Here is a 22,097-nt window from a genome sequence, read left to right on the forward strand (position 1 = left end):
GAGTGTTACTGCTCTTTATGAAATTTCCATTTATGTTCCATCCCTGCTTGTAGCCTGCATTGTGTGAGTAACTTTTGGGGGAGTTCAGCATGAGCTGAGTAGGAGTGTGTCAGATCTGCAGTGATTTTTAAAATAAACTTCCTTCTGCCAGTTCTTACCTGGCCTGCTGAAAAAATTTGTTGACTTGTTCCATGAGAAAAGGATTTGAGGAGGAATTCTTCCCAAGAGTTCAATAATACGAGCAACATGATCTAGATGGAGGGAGGGAAGACAGATTTAGATACAGACTGTAACACTTCTGTCAGTGAAATGAATAAAACTCATGGAGTCCTACCATCATCTCTGGAGAAGTATTTCCCGGGTTGAGGATCAAATAGACACTCCCCAGTTGCCATTTCAAATGCCTAGAAATGGAGTAGCACTGTTAATTCACTAATTACCTTGGAGTTTTCCGTGCCCACTAGCTGATAGTACCAATTGCCCTCTTTATCACACAAAACTGATCCTAAAATATGGAAATACTCACACTGCCTTGATCTGTACCACAGTGAAAAACCTTTAGTTTCATCAGGATGAAAAGCAGCATGTGCCTGATGCAGGCAAGCCTCTGAGTTAATCTACATGGAGTGTGAATTGCCTTAAAGCTTAAACTAATTTAGGAGTGGGTTCTATCAGCAGCAGACTTTTGTCCCAAATTGAGTGAGTGCCAACAGCCCCTTTTGCCTTCTCAGAAAGGAAGCTTTCTTTACATGGATAGGTGGATGCTAAGGACATGCTGCCCTGGCCAGGTAATGTCTGTCACCTCCCCTACACACAAAGTGTTGTCCCCAGTCCTACCAGGCAGGCTGTACTCCAGATATCCGCAGGGGTGCCGTAGTCTAGTCCAAGAAGCACTTCCAGGGCACGGTATGGCTGGGTCTGTATCTCCTTGGAAAAAGGTTTGTACTAAAACAGAAACAAATTCCCTGTGGTTGGTGTCCCTAAACCAGTCACAGCAATGCTGGTGGCCGCAAGCTTCTTGTGCAGTGACAGGACATTGGGGACACAGATGAATGTGTGTTCTCAGCTCTGCACAGGGCATGGCCAGCACGTTCCTGGCCATGCCCACTGACACCAGTGGGAATCTACCTCCCACCATTTCACACTGAACATAGTTTAAAATTTTCAATTGTAGGCACTAACTGCAAAAGCTGGAGAAACGTCCAAAGCTGGCAGTGTCTCAGGAAGACAGTGTGCAGCTTGGAGCTGAGAGTGCCAAACATAACACCCCGCAATATCAGCATCTCTGAAATTGCTGTTCAGCTGTAAAGGGACAGAGAGACACACAGTGTGGGATGGAAAGAAGCACACAGCATCCCACATTGTCATGGAATGGAGACTCGGAGCAGACTCACTGTCCAGCATGCGCTTCCTAGATCTGCAATTTTCACCTCTATGCTCATTAAATCAGATTCTTCCAACTGATTGCCAAGATCACCTCCTAGATGGAAATGACAAAGAGAAATCAGGCCTTTCTGAACAAGCATGTACACAGCACTTACCACAGGAGAGGCATGTCTGCCTTCCCTTAAAGTTTCTCAGCCTAAAAGGTCCTAAATACTTTTTATCATAAATCAAATGCCACCCCTCTTTTTTGAAGGAACACAAAAGAAGACCTGGTACCCAGTAAAAACATAAGAGAATGTTTAGGAGGACAGTAGCTTGGAGTGGAACAGTGTGACCATATGCTCCTGTCCTGCTGCAAGGTTCCTCTAGCACCATGGTTAAATTACTGTAGGCCCAGAGGAGAGCACCAGTCAGAACCAAAACATCTGTAATTTCTCCTCAATCTTCAGTAATCCTGGCTGTCACAGACCTTGGACACAACCTGCTTGGCAAGCAATGTGGAAGTTATGCTTCCATATGATTCCAGAAAAAGGTAATTCCTGGTTTAGTGCCTTACAGTGAGCTGTCAGCCTATGCTTAATATTGTGATTTTCTGCTCCAAGCAAAAGACTGGGTCACTAATTTAACATTCCTTGATTGCCCCAGAGTTTGAGAGACAAAACAACACTGTCATGGGAGAAATGCTCACAGGAGAACACAGTGCAAGGATAATATAAAAGGTCTCATTGCTGAGAGATGAGATAATTGCTCAAGAAACTCTCCAGCTCTACATCTTGTTCAATATTCACACCATTCTGTGCAAATAAATTATGTCTCAGAATGCCCTGAAGATTAGCAGCACATACAAATCTCCCACAAACCTCAGAAATGATTGAAATAAAGAGCAGGAGTGTCATGCAGCTTTCTGATCAAGCCATTTTGTATGTAAACCTTTCAGTAGTTGAAAACATCAGATACATGGAACTGTCCTGTACCTAAAGCCTTGACAGTGAGTTCTGAGGTCATGGTTGGGTTGTAAACAGATATCTGTGACCTGTAGTTGTCCTTCACATAATGGAGGACCACATTTCTATAGGTGCCTTGAGCTCAGCCTGGTGTTTGTGTTAAGCAGAGAAAGGAAAGGGCTTTCAACAGCATAAGCTTGCTATAATGTTTTGTACTGGCTGTAATGTTTTGTACTGACTCTTGCAAGAGATGTGAACCTTTCCTAAGGTATCTGTACCTGCTGTGTCTCATTTCTCTCCTGCCAATAAACACTTAAGTCTGTTTCCTTGTTAAAAAAGCCCTGGAGTGCTCACCTGCTCCCTTTAGCCTCACTTCTGTTCCCTGGTCGCAGTCGAGTGTATCCATGAGAAACCTTTGGAGCCTTTTGCTGCATCCATGCAGCAGGATGTTCTCCGGTTTGATGTCTGCGTGGATAATGCGGCAGCACTTGTGCAGGAAGTGCAACCCTGCCAGCACCTGGGCAATGAGGCAGCGCTGTCACACCAGCCCAGAGGGTTCCCACTGTCTCTCCTGCCCCAGCAGCAGCTGCCAGAGCGGGCAGACACAGCGGGAGTGTGTGTCAGGGACAGACTGGGCACGGAGGGTAACTGCTGGCAATAAATGGTTTCCTGTTGGGGTGGCCTGTGGGAGCAGGCTCTAGGGTTTCATCAGCCCACACGGCAGCAGAGCCCCAGGAGCAAGTGCAGGCCTGGACAGCCAGTGAGGAAAGGGCTGTTTGGGGTGACACATAGCAAAAGGCAGCATGACAATCCACAGATACCAGCATGGATGGGCAAGCCCAGGGGAGGGGGGAAGAGGATGGGGCTGTGAGGAGGCATTATGATTACAAAGCTGAACCTTCTCCTGAAAAAACATTATTGTTTGTATGGCTGTTGTGTCCTGGGACCTCTGTGCCTTCCCACTGATTATAACCACCCCCCAACTTCCATTTGAATGACAGTGGAAGGATGTCCCATCATACGAGGAAAGAAGACACAGGATAACAGACAGGAGGGGGAGAGACCATGAGTGAGTGCAGCAAGAGAATTTCAGGGCCCTGCAGGAGAGCCATGTAGGGAAAGAACAGCTTGTGATGCAGCAGGGAGAGCCTGGCCTGTCACAGGGGAGAGATAAACAACACCTACCAGAGATGAACAGTCACTATCAGAAATCAATAAGAGAAAAAGCTATGGGAAGATTTAGGTTTGTTTTTTAACACTCTGGTCAGTCATAAAGGACTGGTAAATATTCTGTGTATTATCGAAGTCTATTCTGGGATGAACACCAGGCCCAGGGAAATATCAGCCTTAAATGGTAACTGTGAAACGTGGGGAAAGATTTAAATAACTAAACTGGAATGAATCAGAAGTAAATACTGCCCCAGTGCTGATCTGAAGGGGGAAAACAGAGCTGAGATTTTACAATTAAAGCACATAATGTATCAAGCAAAAGCCTGAGTGTGAAATGGAGCACAGAGGTAATGCCACTACATTTTTGTGTGACTTACTCAGGTGTTAGTGGAACTTCTTTAGAGAAAGGAGAGGCTACTACAGAAAATAGGATGAAGGAGGAAGCAATTTTCTTCCTTAGTATCCCTAGAAGGGCACAGGAATCAGGGTAGCAAATCTTCATCTTGGCAAATGTACAGACTTCTGATAAATCTTAGCACAAGAGGCAAGAAGTAATTTTAACTATTCTGAGGCCTCACTCAGGTTTCCCATTCCTCAAGCAGAGCCAGCCCTGAATAAACTCAGTTTTCACCATCTTTTAAATAGGCACAACACATCCTTAGAAGGGATGAAGGAAAAATTTGCTCTGTACAGTGAAACCTCAACATGGAAAGAGAATCAGCTGACCAAAACAGCAATTTAGAAATTTGTGTAAAGATAGGAGGGAGACCCTGAGCAGCCGTCAGTGTCGGTGGTACCATGCAGAAAGCTGCTGGAGCTGGCAGCTGGAAGCCAAGGCAAATGCCAGCAGTCTGGCATTACTGCCAGAGGGGACTCCCCAGGGCAGCAGGAGAGCAGAGATGGTTTGCCCACAAGAAGTAAAACACTGGAAGGCTGTTTGTTCGCTGCAGTTTCTACAAGCAAGAGAGAACCCAATGATTGCTGAGCTGATAGGAATGGAAGTGCCAGCCCTGCCTCCCTGGTGTACATCTGCAGGCTGTTGGCACTTTGTGGCCCTGACTCCTTCCCAAACCTGAAGAGCCTGCAGGCTTAAGAAGTAACACCCAAGCCCTTCCCCTTGGGAGGAAGACTGTGGCATGTCCTGCAGAGCCAACAGCCCCTTGGTGCCCTTGTCTGATTGCAGCTAAGTTCTCACCTGCTGTAAAGACTTTTTCACAAAAGGCAAGGGCAGTCCCTGGGCTGTGTAGTTTCCCATCAGACATCGAATGGAAGGACCCAGCACCTCAAATACCAGGCAGGAATGTGGGAAAGAGTTAGGGAATCACTAACAGGGAAAGGTGTTACCACCAACCTTTGCCTTTGACCAAAGCAAATACCTCCTGATTCAGCCTCTCCCCTCCAGCCACACCCATGTGCCCTGGTCCAGCTACAGTCCTGCTCATCCTCCTCATGGCAGCACAGCACTCAGGTTTACACCATCCTGTGGCTCTCCAAGGCAAGCCCAGGCTTTGCTGGTCCAGAAAAGCACTCTCCACAGAAGGATATGGAAACCATTCTCTCCAATCATTCTGAAGTCGTCTAACAAAGAGACGATGTTTTCCCCTGCCAGGTCCTTCTTCTTCATGCAGCTTACCTGAGGGGGACAATGCCAAGAAAGCTGCAATTAGAGACATATATATATGTACAAGGTACAGGCACCTTGTACCTGTGTTTCATCCTCTCTGACAGACTTTCTCTTCTGGGAGTTGGCACTTCATGACAAATCCCATGAAAACAACATCAGGAAAATTAGGAATGAGTTTCTGTATGTCATGTCTTGCTCTTGACCATCTTGTCTTGCTCTGGGACCATCACACTCACAGCGTCAAAACACTCACTCCAGGCAGAGGTGCTACCCCCAGCACCACACACTTCTGTGACAAGGAACACCAGGGGCTTGCTCTCCCAGAGCACTTATCCTGGTACAGCAATTCATGCTGGTTTTTTCTCTCTTCACGGCCACAACTGCCAGGGTTCTGGTTTGGCTCATTTTACAGATGCAAGATCCACCTGCACCAGTGCCAGACTGTTTGTTCTGCCACAGCAGAAGTGAGCAGCCCTGGAAGCAGAGACTGGATCACCTCTCCTGGCAGCTCTGCAGGCACTATCCTCCCAGTGCTGGTGGGAACAGCCTTGGGAACCAGCTGTGTGCTATTGAATGCTGCTGCTGTGGTCAGGCATCTCTCATCAGGGGTAAGGCTCACTCTCTACACAGGGTTGTGCTGATGTGTAGAAAAGCAGCCCTCTGATTACATTAAATTAATGCCGCTTGGTACTTCCTCTTGCATTACTGCATCTGGCTCATCTCCCTTCAGATAGGGCCTACAGATATACCAGTGTTAACTCAACCTTTCTCAAACCTGTTGAAGAAAGGCAACAGAGTAATTTAAAATTAAGAATTTAATAGCTTTTACTTATCTTGAGCTGATGTATCTTTGTATTTTGAGCAAACTTGAAGAATTATAACTACAAGCTTTCTAAAACTAGCAGTTCAAGCCAACTTCAAAGGCAACTTGCTACAACCCAGATACAGGCACCTAATTACCACCTCCATTAGCAGAGGCCAGAAGCTTTCAGACTTCAGATATTTATTGCATTTTGATGCATCATATTTTTTTCTATTGCAGATATTTCCTTTTACTTCACTATCAGTGTTGTGATACAGCAATTGTCTGAGTGACATTCCTCTGTGAATGACACAGGTACAGCAGACACGCTCCCATCTCCTGCTTAAAAACACTACCACCTTCTTCTGTTGATTATCCATCTTATCATTCTGCAGATTCCTCATTTTTGCTGGATTTCAGTCTCAGCTAAAAGAAATGGGCTGACAGGGCAAGTGGGGCAAAGCTAACATGTCCCAGTATGATGGAGGAAGAAGAAGATACCTGTTTCAGAGGCCAGTGCTGAGCCAGGGTGATTTGTATGAATTTCCTAGCTTTTGTTTTTGGTTTTTTTTTTCCTATTCCCCACCCAGCTCCTTGGAGTGAAACCTGGAGGCAGAGGAAATGATGAGGCTGATACTCAAACCTGAACTCAGTGGCCATCTGCTGGAGCAAAGCACAGACCCACAGAATATACTTACACAGCGGAGGAAAGCAGCCTCGTGCTGGGCAGTCTCAGCAAAGCCTTCCCTGCTTTTCAGAACCTTCACAGCTACCTGCTTCTTCCTCCTGGGAAATGAATCACAGCTATCAGCCAACGCATGCCAGTGGCCCTGACCAGCAGCACTTCCCTTTCTCCCAGTCAGCCAGCCCTGGGCTCCCCGGGGAAGGCACTGCCCTTCTGCAGGCACCCTTGGCCTCAGTCTACAGCACACCAGGCCTATGGGCATCCCTCCCACTGGCATCTGGCAGCACAACTGCCCCAGGGGCCAGCAAGGGACTGGAGAGAAAAAGAACATGGATACTGCTGGGTCTGAATGAGAAAAGAAAATGCAGAGCAAAGGCCAATCCCACCTCATTTACATTCTTTGATTTCTGGGGACCAGTTCTGCTCGTTGCACCCCACTGATCTTGCAGTCAGCTTTTCCCTGTGCTCAGGGATGCCTGGCATTCTCCCAGGCTGTGCTCTGCTGTTTCTGCAAGAGGAGCCAGCCCTGCCCAGGACATCAGCCACCCCTTCCCACCCCCCTGAGTGGCACTCAGCCCCTCACCTCATGTCCTGGCACAGCCAGACAGTGGCAAAGGAGCCACATCCCAGTTTGTGCAGCACCTGGTATCGTGTGTTGAACACCTCTCCCTCCTGCATGGGGTGGTGGCCTCCTGTGGAAAACCATTGCCAAGAGATATTAGTGACATCTCTAAATGCTCTTAGACTGAACGAGCAGCTGAGGACAGCCTGACAGGTCCCAGTGGCCTCCTCTAGCCTGGGAAGAACCTGGCATGATCTCATCTCTGGAGCCTCATGCCCAAGGACTGACCTGTGCACTGGGCTGATGGCATCTCCTGCTGCACCTGCTCCTCCATGGCCCTGGAGCACAGCAGATCCTGGCACGAGGGGATGGAGGCAGTGGGACACAGGTGGTGTGATCTTCAGCACTTTAGTCCTTTCAAGAGAGCTGGAGAGAGCTGCAGGGTGGCCATACCTCTGCTACGCCCTCACCCCTTTCCTTCCCATTCCCTTCGGCAGCTGTTGGAGTCAGGCTGTTAAAAGCGCTTCTGGCACTTCAGGGAGACAGGGATTATTTTAAGAGTTCAGAAGAGGAAAGCTGGCAGGCTGGTCCGGGCCAGGGCCAGGTGGGAGGCTTAGGTTTCCTAGTGTGTATTTTCAGGGGCTTAGCAGGGTCTGTGGGATCCCCTCCCACAGCCAGGGAAAGCACCCCCTCCCTATCCCCATCTTGGCTGAGGAGGGAATTTGGGCTTTGGCTGGCAAAAGGCTCCTGCTCCAGAGGGGTGTGAAACAGAACTTGCATTCTAAACATTACAGTGCTGCTCCTCTGCCCATAGTCCAGCCCTGGGACTGGAGCATGGGTTTATCACTGACCATCCTGTGACATCCCAGCAAGGCCACAGGACATCCTGGCAAGGGGCTGTTCCTGGGGTTTGTTACTATGACAGCCCAAGGCATAAACACTAAGCACAGACAGATTGATCCAACTGCTGTCCCCCACTGCCGCAGCACTGACGTAGTAGTGGCTTCAGTAGTGGTCACCTGAAACAGCAGCCCAGAGCCCTTCTTGCTAATGAAATACAGATTTAAGCCACAGTAGCTAGGGCACTCCCAACTCAGCCTTTCATAATTTAGAAATATCATTTGCTGTACAGCTGAAGCTTCAGGCTAACACACACTGTCAGGGCTTGAGACAGGTGATAGTAATGCCCACAGACCATTAGCACAAGTAGAAACATTGAACTTTAAATCCTCCAAATCAGGTCACTAAAGCTAAGAACTATCTGAACCAGAAGATTTTCAGAAATAATTATAGAGGGCTGGCAGTGCTGCAGGGGGTTGTTCTGAACAGTAACATCTTCCAGGTGCTGAGACAGAGCACCTGTTTTGACTTCCTCAAAACATTAAAGTTTCTTTCTACATGCTGATGTTCCTCTCCCAGCTCAGCAGCCAGAGGCACAGCCTGCTTTTGGGCACTCAGTGAGCTCCCAACAGAGTTTAGTTGAGGGTCAGACTGGGCTCAAGACTTTCATCCTGTCAGGGAAAACCCAAAGTGCCAGAGCTGATGTTACTCTGTTCACCCAAGCCTGCACAGAAGTCTGAAAGGAGCTCAAATGCCTCCCCCTCCTCACATTTCTATACCTCTAACCCTTGCACTTATGCTGTTCAGAATCAGTCTCTTTAGGTATAAACCTCCCAGATGCTGCATGTATGCATGGCCACTCTTTACAGCAAATACTCTCTGACATCTTACCTATGAAACAGAACTGAAATCAAAATTTTCCTTATTTGTGCACAGGCTAAGCTTACCTCACACACTCCTGCACCACCAGCATCTGCCTAAGCCTTCTTCACTCACAGCATGAAGACAGCAGGGCCTGAGCTGAGAGCAAGCAAGCTTTAGTTCTGTGGCTTCTGTGGCTTACCATTCACCTGCCAAAGGAAAACTCATGAGTGTGTGGAGATGGGAGTTCAACAGCTTCTTCCCTTGGTGAAGTGCTCTGGTGATAGGAGACTTCAGTGAGAAAATAGGACTCAAAGTGTAAGACTCATCCTAGCCCTAGGCCTGATGGAGTTTTTGGGCAGTTCACTGGGCCCTGGTGGCCTTGTTGCTGCAGAGGTAAGACAAGTCTGTCCTTAGGCATGCAAGGTTTCCATCCACCTTCTCCGGATGCTTCTCCAGGCAAAAGATGAAGAGTGTTGCTATGCAACTTGGTGCAGGAAAGTGAAATGCACTTTTCTAAGCTTTGTGATAAAGGACAATTGGTGCTTTTAATCCTTCATTTCTTGACACTTTCACATTAAATACAACTTCTTTTGCTTTTGCCATTCCAACTATTTTGTGCTGAACCTACTGAACTGCTGCAGGCCTGGACTAGCTCAGAGAACTTCAGCCCAAGAACTGCTTCTGCCTGGTTTGTGAGAGCCATGGACAAGGAGCGATGCTTCACGTCTGGCCTGCACTCCTTCACCCAACCTGCATGGAATGGTGTACAGAGCTGCCCAACACCAGTCATGCCTTATGACACTTGGACCTTTGGAGTGCCAGAACTCACCAGAGCAATACACACTTTCAGCTTCAGCACGACCACAGATCTATCAGCCCTTGCTGAGCACAGCACCCCTGCAAGTCACAGCACGCAGCACACAAGCGGCCCTGGCAGGGCTCTGAGCCCCAGGGCACGGCTCAGACTCACCATGCAGCAGCTCATGGGCAGGACACGCCATTCCCTTTGTCATCTGGCTCCTTCTGGAGCTCCCCAAAGTGAGATACCAGCTGGTCCTGCTCTGATTTTAGTCTGCACTGCCCCAGGAGGGATGTCCTTGAGCCCACCAAACTTCTGCATCGCTGCATGGACGTGGTGAGGAGTGGGGCAGGGTATCAGATCACAGCACCACTTCTGGGAACAACCTTGGCTTTGGGAGAGCAGGAGACCTCAGACAGCTGCGGTGGATTCACTTTACTGCTGGCCTCTCCCTGCCTCCCTGGCAGCAGGCCTGTGAGCCTGCAGTAGATTCATAGTCTCCACAGCAACTATTTATAGCGGGAAATTCACAGCTCTACTGAGATGGAAACAGAGAAGTCCTCCCCCTCTGTTCTGCCTTCTCCAGACCCAGAAACCGTGGGGCTGCCTGACTCTTCCCCCTGCTCCCAGCAGTGTGTCAGCAGGACTTGCTCCTACGGCACCAGCTTCTGCCTGGCAGAGCCAGCCCTGTTCCCAGACCACTCCGTGTGCCACACTGCCAGACCTGAGGAACCTCAGCCTCTCCAGCAGAGCCTCCACACAGTCAAACACCATCACAGCACGGTGCTGATGGCCACAGAGCCCACGCTTCCCCTGCTCCTTTCTCTTGGCGAGCAAGTGAAGCAGCATCGTCCCTGCAGGGGACCCGAGCACCATGCGACACTGGGGAGGAAAAGGCCACACACAGTAAGAATCACATTTTTTTTCCCCCACTGCCACAAGCTGCAGCCTCACACTGGAGCTGGGTACGGCCTGGGCTCCCCCTCACTGGGGCCCTGGGCTCGAGCAGCTCGGGTTTCCTGGCTGAGGCTGCAGAGAACGGGCCCCAGCCCTGCAGCAAAGGGTTAACCCTGCCTGCAGTAGCTCTGCTGCAGCTCCAGGCTGCCAAACCCAGGCCAGGGCCTCCCAGAGCGGTTCTCCCCCTGCCTGTGCCCCTCTGCTCTCACCTGCCTTCCCTGCACTAAAAATACCAAGGGAGGGGGCAGAGGCTGCGCCAGGCCGGGTGCTGAGCCCGGGGCAGCATGCAGGGGACGAGTGGTTTGTGACCCCTTAAAGGGCAACGAGAACACCCAGAGTACAGAGAGGAGGGACTAAAAGAGGGGGAGAAGCAGACTGTACAAAACTCTGCTAGTAAAAGAAGAGGAAGGAAGAAAGGACGACAGATGGGCCAGGAGCCAGATTGCTGTCTGGGAAGAATTGTGAAATTCATTTAAGAATTAAGTTGTTTTGGTAAATTAGGAACACTGGCGGACAAGAGCGTACCTTCAGCAACCCTTCGGCACAGTGAGAGACCACAGCCAGAGCTGCCATGTGCCCCCAAGGCCAGCCCAACAGGAGTGTCTGTGGAGAGGCTGCCTCCTCCCGTGGGCAGGGACAGTATTTCAGCTCTGGAAACTGCAGAGGGATGCAGGTGGAAGGCGGGACAAGGTTTTCTTGAAGAAACAAAGCCTAGGGAGGACAGAAAAGCCGCGTTCCTTGCACAGCTTCCAGGTCCTGGTGCTTAGGAGTACACAGTTTCCACTGAGTACACAGTTTCCACTGAGGAAGAAAAAGAGGCAAATACATTCTGCATAATTGCATCATCATGCAATACAAGCATGACACAGAGGTTGTATATTAAAATTTATTGAATTATTGTGTAAGAATTCTCTTTATTAAATTCATTTTGACTCTAAACTGATTATTTACAGACAAAACCTTTTATATCACCAATAGATTCCTACATCTCAGGACAGTATCTACAAACAGTTATTACACTATGTAACAAAATTCAGATTTTTTTTCAAGCTTTTTATATTAATTATTAATTCAAATTTGAGAAAGACAGTACCTTGGGTGCTCTGAGCAGAACCTAAGGTGTGGCAGGGCATAAATGCAGGTCAGGCCATACCATAACAGACAGACAGACACACACCAATTCACAAGGCTGGGAGAGGGCAGAGTAACCACGACAGAGGACCAGGAAAATGACTACAAGAGCAAATGCCCTGGGTGTTCTGGAAACCAAAATAATCATCCCCACAAGAAAGGCACACACACACACAAAAAAAAAAAAAAAAAGGCAGCATCTTGCTGCAACCAGGGCACACCCTGAAAAAGAAATGGCATTCCACCAAGGCAGCAGCATTCAAGAACCCTCTATTTTCATTAAAAAAGAAATCAGCCATAATTTCTACCAAAACAAAAAAGCTTTCAGGTACAGCCTAAATTTGCCACCAGAGAGATGAAAGCAAGAGCTCTCACATTTACATCATGTGGGCGCCAGCTGTGCTTCATCGTGCCAAAGGGAGAGACATCCAAATACACAAACGGAGATTTATCTTAATACTGATCAGTTCTCAGCCTTTCACCCAGACCACGACAGAAGCAAGTCCCTCCCCTGACCACAGCACTAAATTAAGCTGGATGCCTGCCACTTGGGAATATCACCGTCCTGGGAGTCCACTGGAGCAGTGACATCCCTGTGTCCCACAGCAGAGGACCGGCTGCGGTGGCAGGGCTCTCTCTGCTGGTGCCCACAGAACTTGCTACCTGTGAGCAAACAGGAACACCCAGGCAGGATTCTCTGTCCTTGACAAGGAATGTCTGGTTGGTTGTGGAATCAGGCAGAGACTGGAAAAAACTTGGAAGGATCATGAGGAATAAATAAATAAGTTTTCCCTGCAATAGGGAATTTCATAATAAAACCTGTTTTGTGCAAATTTAAATGCAACAGAACCCTGTCACAGAAACGGATTTTGCCACAGGAGAGGGGCACAGACAGAGATAAGAGGGGCCATGCCTAAACACACAAGTTGATCCCAGTGAGGGCCTTCAGTGCATGTCCAAAGGGAGGAGGATGCTGATATCTAGAACACTGAGGACAGATGGATGGGAGGAGATGGGCACTACCAGCTTTCCACCCTCACTGCACCTGCACTGGGCAGTGTGTCCAGCCAAGCAACGACAAGCTGAAGATATTTAATAAGTCAATCACCTATGTTTAGCTCTATTTTTAGGACTTGACTATTGCTCTAATAAAAGCAGACTTTCACAGGTACACTCAGAGAAAGCAGATGATTTCCAACATCCAGGAACACTACTGAGAAGCAGGGAGAATGTGGATACCAGTGAGAGGTGGAATGAGAATTAAGCCTCAAGCCACCCTGTTCTGGGAAAGTGCAGAGATAATTCTGCAAAAATAGGGGCAGACACTGACAGTCTGCAGAGCCAGAAATCCAGCAGGGATTCTGTGGCTTCTGGGAGACACTCAGCAAGCTGGAGAGGCCACAAACCAGGCCTTGTTTCCTAGGGCAGAAAGTCCATCCACCAACACACAAGGGGACGATGCTACTCTACCACTACACCTGCACCTGCCTCAAACCAAGGAATCTCCTCCTGCAGTCCCTAAAGGAATGGGCTTTACTAACATGCATTGCATCGGCTTTTTCCCATCCAGAAGTCCTTTCCACCACTCTGCTTTTTGGGGGGACCAATTTAATCAGATTTAGTTAAGACAAAGGTTTCAGAGATGCTAAGTTCCCATAAGTTTTGTGGAAATGGGTGGTCAGGCTGGAATGAAACCCTAACTGGTCCTCAGCTGGGAAAAGAGGCAAACTCTGCAGCCCCATTTTTTCCTGGCAGCAGCCAGCCAACCACCCTGCTGCTCTGTACAGCAGGATAGGAGCAGAAGGTTGCACAGGGATGCTCATACTCTGGGCATACCATGTACCTGGGAATACTGCTATACTGCTGAGAGAGGGTCACAGAAGAGCCAGCTTTGTAGGGAGAGAGGCCAGCAGTAGCCTGCTCCAAAAACAATTTTGCAACTGCACAGCACTCGCACAAAACCACAGGGCTGATAGAGCAGGCCTGGAATTACTGCTATATGCCATGTAAAAGAGGTAGGGATGTGGTCCTGCTCTGTTCTAGCTCTGCTGCCTCCTGGCCCACATAATCACCACCTCAGAGAAGTGACAGAGGAGTCAGACCTGCCTACCTGCCCCAGGCACACAGGACATCAGTGTTGAATTAGCAGCAGGGGGCCAGCGGGGATGAGAACAGTAAAGCACCCTTATAAATTAGTTCCTAGAAGGGCAGAGGACTGTTCACAAAGGAGGAACTAAGGAGGGAGCAGTGAGGAGCTGCCCAGTGATAGCTGCCAACTAACTGTGCTTGTGCCTGCTCCAGGCCTCTCCTCCATGCACCAATCATTTCTTTTTGCAGGACACCCATCCTCCTTGGGAACATCACGGTTGTGCTTGACAGCTCCTTTGAGTTCACAGCTCACCAAATAACCCTTCTATGCGCCACAACAGGAGAGTCTGAGCAGTGGAGCTGAGTTAGATGTAAGGCAAGCCTAAGGGTAGAGCACAAAGAAAGCCTGGGACTGAGCTGTGGGGAAAGGCGAGCTGCTGGTATGACAATGGAGACACCTACAAGTTATCCCTGCAGACAAAGCAGTGGAGAAAACTGCTCCAGTGCTGACAGACGTTTGTAAGTAGAAGTGCACAGAGATACTTCTCCAAGAAAAGCTTTGTCTCAAAGCCACAAAGTTAAACATTCTCCTTTAGCATTTAAATACATTAACTTTCTGACGGTATTTACAAGTCCAGTTCAGAGCAGCAGAACAGCTGGACACTGGAGGAAGGGGGAGTGGCACAAGGCATTTGTTGTGCTTTTCCAAAGAGCAGGACAACCTCTGACCACAAGGAACCAGGAAGACAGATCCGAGCTGAGACACTGGAGACCGAAGCGAGCCAGGTAGTGACTCTCACACACTGAATTCGTCCTGAGGGAAAGGGTGAAGGAGTGCTGTTCATTTACAGTGGGCCCCATGGCAAGCACCCATGCTGGTGAGCACATTCCAGCCAAGCAGGTGCCACGCAGAGACCAGAGCACTGGGGAGAAAGAGACCTTCACCATCAGACACTCTCCTTTCTACATCTGGGACCAGCAGGGACATTGCTGCAAGGAGTTTCTCAGGAGCACTTGCTAGCTGGGGACAGAGGTTAGCACAGCAGTCAACCCAGGAAAAGCTTCCTGATCCTCAAGGAAGTGAGTGGTTGCAGCAGGGAGCGTTCCAGCACTGGAGAGGGTATCCGTGCAAGGCTGAGGACTCCACAGACACAGTGCTCGGTGTTGTCACCTGGCTCTTCAATAACATGGTTTGGAAACTTGGCACATTCACATAACATCTGTACGAAGGACCGGTGTGGCCCCTCAGCAGTCTGCCAGGGAAAAACCAAAGTTTGTCCTTTTTTTTTGTTTGTTTCATTTTGCTTTTAAAAAGAAAAAAAAACTGTAAAAAAATATTCTCTGAGATGCAAGGACGCTTGTACTTTGTACTGCCTTGGCCATCCCCTTGCTCATGTCACCCGCAGGTTCCTCGGAGAGTCTGGTTCCAATGGCAGCAGGACACCCTGTTTATCAACTAGGATGAGCACTGGCCCCATTCAGCCAGGGGAGAGCAGTCTGTCTGTGCCTGTCACAAATCTGTGACTTTATTCTCCACAGCTGCTGCAATCTGTTGCAGTCTATATCCAAGCTGCATCTTCTGTGCTGTTGGGTCTTCTTCCAAGGCAGTAATGATCTGCAACAAGACAGAGCTCGCTGGCAACCTTTCTGCAGCACACAACACTCAACCACCTCAACTCCATGCATTGTGGAGAACCTCAAACTGGAAATTAAGCATGCTCTAGTCTAGAGTGGGTATGTAGTAATTAATCTCAAATTAACCAAAAAAGAAGTATTCTAGATTCATTGTAGTAAACTACAGACTTCACAGGGCAAAAAGAATGCTAAACTTCTCACCTGAAAATTAAGTCTTTAGTAAATTAATCTAGACTAACTGCATTTATTTTTTTTTAAGTAGAGTATTTGGATACTGGAATAAAAATGAAGAAGCACACATGAAATCCCAAGAGCTTCCAAGTTAAAGATAAGTTCATTTTGCTGATCTCCTCCCTTATTCTTTGATAAGAATAAAGGAAACTCATGACATGAGTTATGCATGCCAATGAAACAATACATGGTGTTGGAATAGTCTAGCTGCTCTTAATTGTTAATTTCTTGTAGTTTTTTTGTTTGGGTGGTAGAAGAACAAAGAACATTCATACCTGCTGGAAACACACACTCACCTGGTCATAGTACTTATTGATGTATTTGTACAATTCATGCAGAGCCACCAGGGAATTGAGGTCACCTGAGTAATTCTGTTTGTAAGAGAAGGAATTAGACAAACCTGTGAGACACCTAACAATTGTCCTGTCAAATTCTGTGTCCTCACAACTCATTAAGAAAGCAACAGCCAAGTGAATTCATGAACAGTTCCTAGCAAAGGAAAAATCACATGTATTTCTTGCCCTGAATCCTTGACTACCCCCTCTTCTCTCCAGTGCTACCTGGCAGACCCTCACCCTCCCTGTGGTGCAGGGCAGCCACCAGGCACAGTCACTGTGTCTGAGCAGAACTGCACACTCAGCTGGAATATCTCATCTTTGCACTAATAACTCTCTCCTGGATACACTGGTGAGGGGCCGGATGACTTCTGAAATACTTTTATTTACCCGTGATAGCTCAGCCAGGGCGGAGTTCATCTCCTGGTCACTGGCAGAGATGGTCTGACGAATGTCTGCGTAGTACCTAGACAAGGGCACACAGGCAATTTAGTGCATGGTCCCTCCTCCTCACTGCTGAAACTACAACTCCTCACATCCATCACTTACCTTTCCACCATCTGCTTGTAGCGAGGAATGTCCCGGGCATAAAGCAGCTTATTGATTGGAGAGTCCTTGAACATCCAAAACCAGAATTGGTTACGAAAAACTCCTTTATTGTGCTGTGGGCTAACCTCAGCAAATAACACCATCACTTCCATTTTCTGCCATTTGTTTGGGATCAGGAATTTTTGTCCTCTGCATGGAGAGGCATTTCAAATAGCAGGCTCTCTTCTACTAATGCAGTCTGAGGTACCCTGAGATATGCTGAGGAAGAGACCCCTGGGATCCCTAGTCCAACCTTCCCCTTGGAGCTGGATGATCACCAGTATGAGATTACACTGGCTATGACTTTGCACAGCTGATGCCTGATGTGCTTCAGAGATCCACCCATCCCATCTCTGGTGACCTATGCAGGACTGTTCCACTCTCAACACAGGTGAGTAGTGATGGTGGAAAGTCTTTCTAATGGCCAACCTGAATGTTCCAAATAGCATCCCTGTGACTCCCTGTGACTATATGCCACAGCCAACTAGAGTTTAGCTCTGTCCCCCAAGTAGCTGCTGTAAATGAAGAGCACTCCTCAACAATTTCTTGTTGTTAAACAAAATCCTATCCTCCCTCCTCTCCTCACAGCCCCACTACTTTCCAGCTGCACATGGAAGCTGTGGGGAGCCTGGCCTGCTGTCCCCATGGTGCTATGTAAGCATTATTGCCTTCCTAAGGCAGCACTGCTCAACCCTCTGTGCCAGCCACGCTCCCTTCTCCCTCTGTACTCACCCGCCCTAACTTATGATCAGCTATTGTACAGGAGTCCATGAAGGTCTGTGCAATGACCAGCAGCACAGCATCCACATTATCTGATGTCTGCACATCAAAAACAAACTGTGGGTTCTTGATGATGTTGATCCAGAACCGCAGGGGGAGGCTGTAGAGAGGATGGAAGTGCAAACAGGCATCAGCAAAGGCAGCAGCTACAGTGCCAAAAGATACTCTATGTTTTACTGCATCTCTCTGCTTTGCCCTCCCATCAAAACCAGCTCTTCACCCTATGGTCTGCTGCTCTGCACTTGCATTTTTCTCCTCCTCAGTAGGCAGAAGTTGCTATCAGTTTGCAAGCGCTAAGCAAGTCAGCAGTGCCTCCTCCAGGGCCCTCAGGAACACCCTACCTGTTTGTCTTCCAGATATGTATGGTCTCAGGGTCTGCAATCCCATAGTGTATGGCCTGCTCATCTAACAGGTCAAAGAAGTATTTGACTGCCAGAGGAACAGGGCGGTTGGTACTTAGGATCACCTGGAACAAGTCATCCACAAACTTCTGCAGAGTACCCTGTGGAAAATCAAGTAGGGCAGGGTCAGCATAGGCAGGGGAGAGTAAAGAGCCTAGGCCTCACAGATGAGAGGTCACCCTCTTCCTCTCAGTGACAGCCCCTCACTCATCCAAGGGTGCTCCACTCCACTGAAGGAAGCAGCAGCAAAGGAGAAAGGAGGCCCCTGTGGTTTGTGGAACAGAGGCCAGGGAGAACCTTGTGAACAAAGCAAAATGTAGAGGAGACTCAAATGTACTCCAAGCCACTGCAGGTAAAGGGTATTGCTTCATCTTCACACACACCCCTGCAATCTGCTGGGGGACAGGAAGGAAGGCAACATCCCAAGCACAACACAATCTGTGCTACTTCTCACCTTCATTGAGAGCAGACGTGTGAGATAGATCTCTGGGATTGCCTTGGCCCGCTCCCGATCTCTCAAGCTCCCACGCCGATGCTTGGGAAGCTCTGGCTCTTCTGTTGGTTTTACCAGGTGCCAAAGCTTGATCCCACCTTCATCTGCATCCTCCAGCATTGGTGTTTCTAAACCAAGCAATTGTTTACAGATGAGTGTTGGCTCTCTCACAGTACACCTTGGCCAGGTGAGCCCCAAGAAAGCAAGATTTTCCAGTATGTCAGAAATATAAATGGGAAGGAATCTCTGGAGGCCTCTATCCAGCCTTCTGCAGAGCACAACCACTGCCAACAGTACAGCAAGTTGCCTTTGTTCAAGGTCTTGGAAACTTCCCCAGACAGAGATGCCACATCACCCCAGTGGTCTGTTTCAGGGTTTAAACACTTTTTTTTCTGAGAAAGTTTTGTTCCATATCCAATCTGAATCTCTTAGGCTGCAGCCTGTGGCTTTATCCCTCATGCCACAGGAGTATCCATGGAGTGGTTCACACTGCCAGGCAGTAAGGAAGCTGCCTGGCATCCCATCATCCCCCTCAGGCCATGCTCAGCACCTGAAGCTACTAAAATTTCTGCAAGTTGCAGACTGCAGTCAGCCCTAGAGAGTCAGACAACTGTGCTTGTTCTGCATTTTCACATCCAGCCCAGCCTTCCTCTACTCTCACACTTTTGCTTTTCTCTGACCTTACCTGACCATGCTTTCACATTTCCTGACAATCCTATGAAGGTCCAAGGCATGTGTCAGCCTTCTACATCAGCATAAAGCTGGGGCTACAGCAAGAGACTCGTCCCAGTAACTGGCAAATGCTCTAAAGTAATTTTATGAGAACAGGACATCAAACTCACTTTCTCCTGGGATGTAATCCTGATTTTCCCTATGGATGTGCTTGGTCAGACGTGGGACGAGTGCTACTGTTGCTCCATCAGGCACCTGCACACAAGCAAAACAACATTCAAAGCATGTTTCTCATCAGCACAACAGGCAAGTGCTTGTAGAGCAAAACAGGCTGTACTATCATTACAAACAGGGACAGAAACAGGGATTTTGAGGCACCATCACTGTCTTTCCTGAGGGTGAGAAAAATCTTGTCTGTACCAATTAAAAAACAAATGTTCAAAGCACAACAAAGATAATACTCAGGGACTGAGGTCATTCATATCTAGAACATGTTGCAGCAAGGTACTAACATATTGGTGCAAGATACAACACACTGGTGCAAGGTAATTTTAAAAAAATCCCTATTTCCATTGTTAGAAGGTACTTGGCAGCTCAGTGCGTCATCACCTCCTAACTGATCTGGCCTGGAACAGGAACAGATCCAGTACATCACCTTCACTGCAGTATGAACATGTGCCTATCCTTCCAAGTCCTACACATGTCCACATCTCAGGTACGGGATAAATTCAGGATTGTGTTTGCTGAAGTCAGGCTGCAGCCACAGCACTGACTTAGTTTGAATATACTCTGCAAGAAAGGTCCAACCTTTTGACAGTGGTCCAACCAGGAGCCAGAGCCACAAACAGAGCATGACAGCATGCAGAAGGATAAGAGGAGAGAAAAGACAATGGCAGACTGAGCTCTGACCTTGTAATGCTGAAGAGTGTTCAGACGTTTCCAAGTTCCTTGAACAACAGATGTCACATCCTCATCGGACAGTATCAGATGACCTGCCAGCCCTGATCTCCACTCTACAGCCATTGAAACACAGAAAATGAAAGGATTAACTGCTAATTTGAGGCATCATCTACGTCAACCTGGCTGACCCTGTTAAACACCCTCTGGTCCTCATCAATTTTTACCTGTTCTATTTCATAGACAATATAACCTGAGCAAGTGCCTGTAATGATGCTGAGTCCTGCAGTCACAGACCCCTCTGAGCACAGGGACAGGTGGCCTCGTGGCTTCCCAGGTTCCACCTGTCATGTTCCTACAAATCATGTCAGATTGTGACTCTTCAAGCAGGTGGATCAAACCAAAAATATGCACCCATAGTTCTTATCAGCTACTATCTCCTCAGTACCTTCTCATCCCTAAATGTCACCACTATTCATCAACAGAATTAAGAAGATGGAAAACAGTGTTTTCTCTCCCAATGAAAGCTCTACCATTCATTAATTACCATGGGCAAAATCCTCCCTGGTATGTATTATTAAGAGGCTGCCATTGACTTCACTGCCAGGAAGTGCCAGTCTATGCCCACAGCAGCTTTGCACTGCACTCAAATCCTCCTTCCCCCTCCTACATGTTTTCCATATTTTTTTTCCATATCCCCTTGCCCAAGCCATTGCTCTGGTCTAAGTCTGGCAAAGATGACCATGAAGTGAAAGAGGCTGAACCCAACTGCTTCCTTCCAATCCCTGTCTCTTTCTGTTACAGCCTCTTCCCTGTTGTGTCCTAGCCAGAGTGGTGATTCTGTCATTCTCAGCAGAGAATGACAAATGTCACACATGCCACAGGGCTGTGCACAGACTCATTCCTTCACTTCCTCACTGAGTTTTGTCACCAAAGAGCTCTGCTTACCGAGGTCCAGAGTGTCTGGGTCTGGCCGGTGACAGTATGGTGTCCCTTTATAGATCTGATCTAGGATCTTCTCCTTCACCTGCGTTATGGTGTCACAATCCAGAACTTTTGCAGAAATCCCTTGAGAGTCTTCTGCTCCTCCTGCACCAACTCCTGCTTGTGTCAAAGCATTTAAGGTCTGAGGAAGAAAAGGTCACAGCTACTCAGCTGAAAAGATTACATCTGACACATTTACACCTTTGATGGTTGGCATTCAGGCAAGTTAACAGCTAGTCCTTTCACTGGAAGATTCAGAAAAGAAAACATCACAGATGTTAAACACCTCAATCTTGTGTTCTTAGCCTTGTGTCAAGAGCTGGATGCCAGTTCAAGAGCACCTCGGAGGAGCTTTGATGTGCCATCAACAACGTCATGCCCTTATTTCTAGACACAGCAAGCACATAAACCAGATGACTGTGGTGAAGGCTCCTATCAGCCTGGGGCAAAAGCACCTGATTTAGCAGAGCTCTTCATCATGTAAGAACTTGTGCTGCTGGAACAAACCTGGTTCCCAGGAGACAGCAGCAGGCTGCTGCACTTGTGCCTTGGTTATGGGAACAGAGATATTCAGCCCTGTCATACCAATGAGGACAGAGGATTTGGTGCTTACCAGAGTGCGGTACTCCAGGTCCTCTCTCAGAAGGCGGTTGTCATTCAGGGTATATTTGGCTTTCCCTGTCACCCAATCAACTGGCCCTTTGTCCACCTGGTGTTTGATTCCTCGAAACAGCATGTAAAGGGGCTCCCCGACAGAATCCTGGCATGGAAAGGAAGGAGAGAACTTCAGCTTACTCCTCCCAGCACAGCCCCAGGCCTGGAAACATAGATACCAAGCAGGACTGAGGACACAGCAGCTGAGCCACAGTAGGCATAGACAGAGCCTGTGCCAACAGTTCCTGCTCCATGCACAGGAAAAGTGCACTGTCCAGCTACCAGAGAGATGCATGTGACCAAGGCATTGTTCTACCTCTGTGTCACTAATCTGACAGAATCCTTGCCACCTCCCCCAGCCCTCCAGCAAAGGAATTAGACCAGCATCTGTCCTCCCATGCACAGACCAGCCTATGGTCTGTGTATTTCAAGATAAAGGAGCTACACTGAGGCCTCCATGACCTGGTGACACATCCTGGAAACGAGTGGTATTGATACTGATTTAAGAATCCCTGTTCCCAGCGAGCAGCCCAGCTCTTATTCCTCACCCTGAAATATCAGGGTATGACCCTGGC

At 48.2% G+C, this 22,097-nt stretch overlaps 2 protein-coding genes across 5 annotated transcripts in view; both read right to left on the reverse strand.

Moving 5' to 3' along the window:
• On the reverse strand, positions 1 to 10,921 carry LOC111935303 (SRSF protein kinase 3-like). 2 transcript variants are annotated; one of them, XM_086846029.1, is made up of 12 exons: positions 10,843 to 10,921; positions 8,961 to 9,083; positions 7,462 to 7,599; positions 7,195 to 7,303; positions 6,625 to 6,712; positions 5,046 to 5,133; positions 4,696 to 4,802; positions 2,685 to 2,847; positions 1,395 to 1,480; positions 838 to 945; positions 335 to 404; positions 1 to 251 (listed from the first exon to the last, which is right to left on the reverse strand). In XM_086846029.1, exons 3-12 carry the CDS (start codon positions 7,505 to 7,507, stop codon positions 85 to 87), a joined length of 1,032 nt encoding a protein of 343 aa, XP_086702155.1. In that variant the 5' UTR covers positions 7,508 to 7,599; positions 8,961 to 9,083; positions 10,843 to 10,921; the 3' UTR covers positions 1 to 84. The 2 variants fall into 2 exon arrangements, with proteins under 2 accessions (XP_086702155.1, XP_086702154.1); XM_086846028.1 differs by having other exon boundaries at positions 9,848 to 10,879.
• Positions 10,922 to 11,505: 584 nt separating this feature from the next.
• Positions 11,506 to 22,097, reverse strand: part of PLXNB1 (plexin B1) — a 77,540-nt gene continuing 66,948 nt past the window's right edge. For all 3 annotated transcript variants that reach the window (XM_086846026.1, XM_086846025.1, XM_086846027.1), the window contains exons 28-38: positions 21,482 to 21,628; positions 20,833 to 21,010; positions 19,897 to 20,000; positions 19,158 to 19,242; positions 18,277 to 18,443; positions 17,763 to 17,923; positions 17,374 to 17,521; positions 16,603 to 16,667; positions 16,444 to 16,519; positions 16,015 to 16,089; positions 11,506 to 15,467 (exon numbers count right to left, since the gene is read on the reverse strand). In XM_086846026.1, the coding sequence (XP_086702152.1) occupies positions 15,363 to 15,467; positions 16,015 to 16,089; positions 16,444 to 16,519; positions 16,603 to 16,667; positions 17,374 to 17,521; positions 17,763 to 17,923; positions 18,277 to 18,443; positions 19,158 to 19,242; positions 19,897 to 20,000; positions 20,833 to 21,010; positions 21,482 to 21,628 (1,311 nt within the window). In that variant the 3' untranslated portion in view covers positions 11,506 to 15,362. The remainder of the gene's footprint in view (positions 15,468 to 16,014; positions 16,090 to 16,443; positions 16,520 to 16,602; positions 16,668 to 17,373; positions 17,522 to 17,762; positions 17,924 to 18,276; positions 18,444 to 19,157; positions 19,243 to 19,896; positions 20,001 to 20,832; positions 21,011 to 21,481; positions 21,629 to 22,097) is intronic.

This window comes from Cyanistes caeruleus, chromosome 11 (genome assembly GCF_971803275.1).
Source record: "Cyanistes caeruleus chromosome 11, bCyaCae1.hap1.1, whole genome shotgun sequence".
Classification (NCBI taxonomy): Eukaryota; Metazoa; Chordata; class Aves; order Passeriformes; family Paridae; genus Cyanistes; species Cyanistes caeruleus.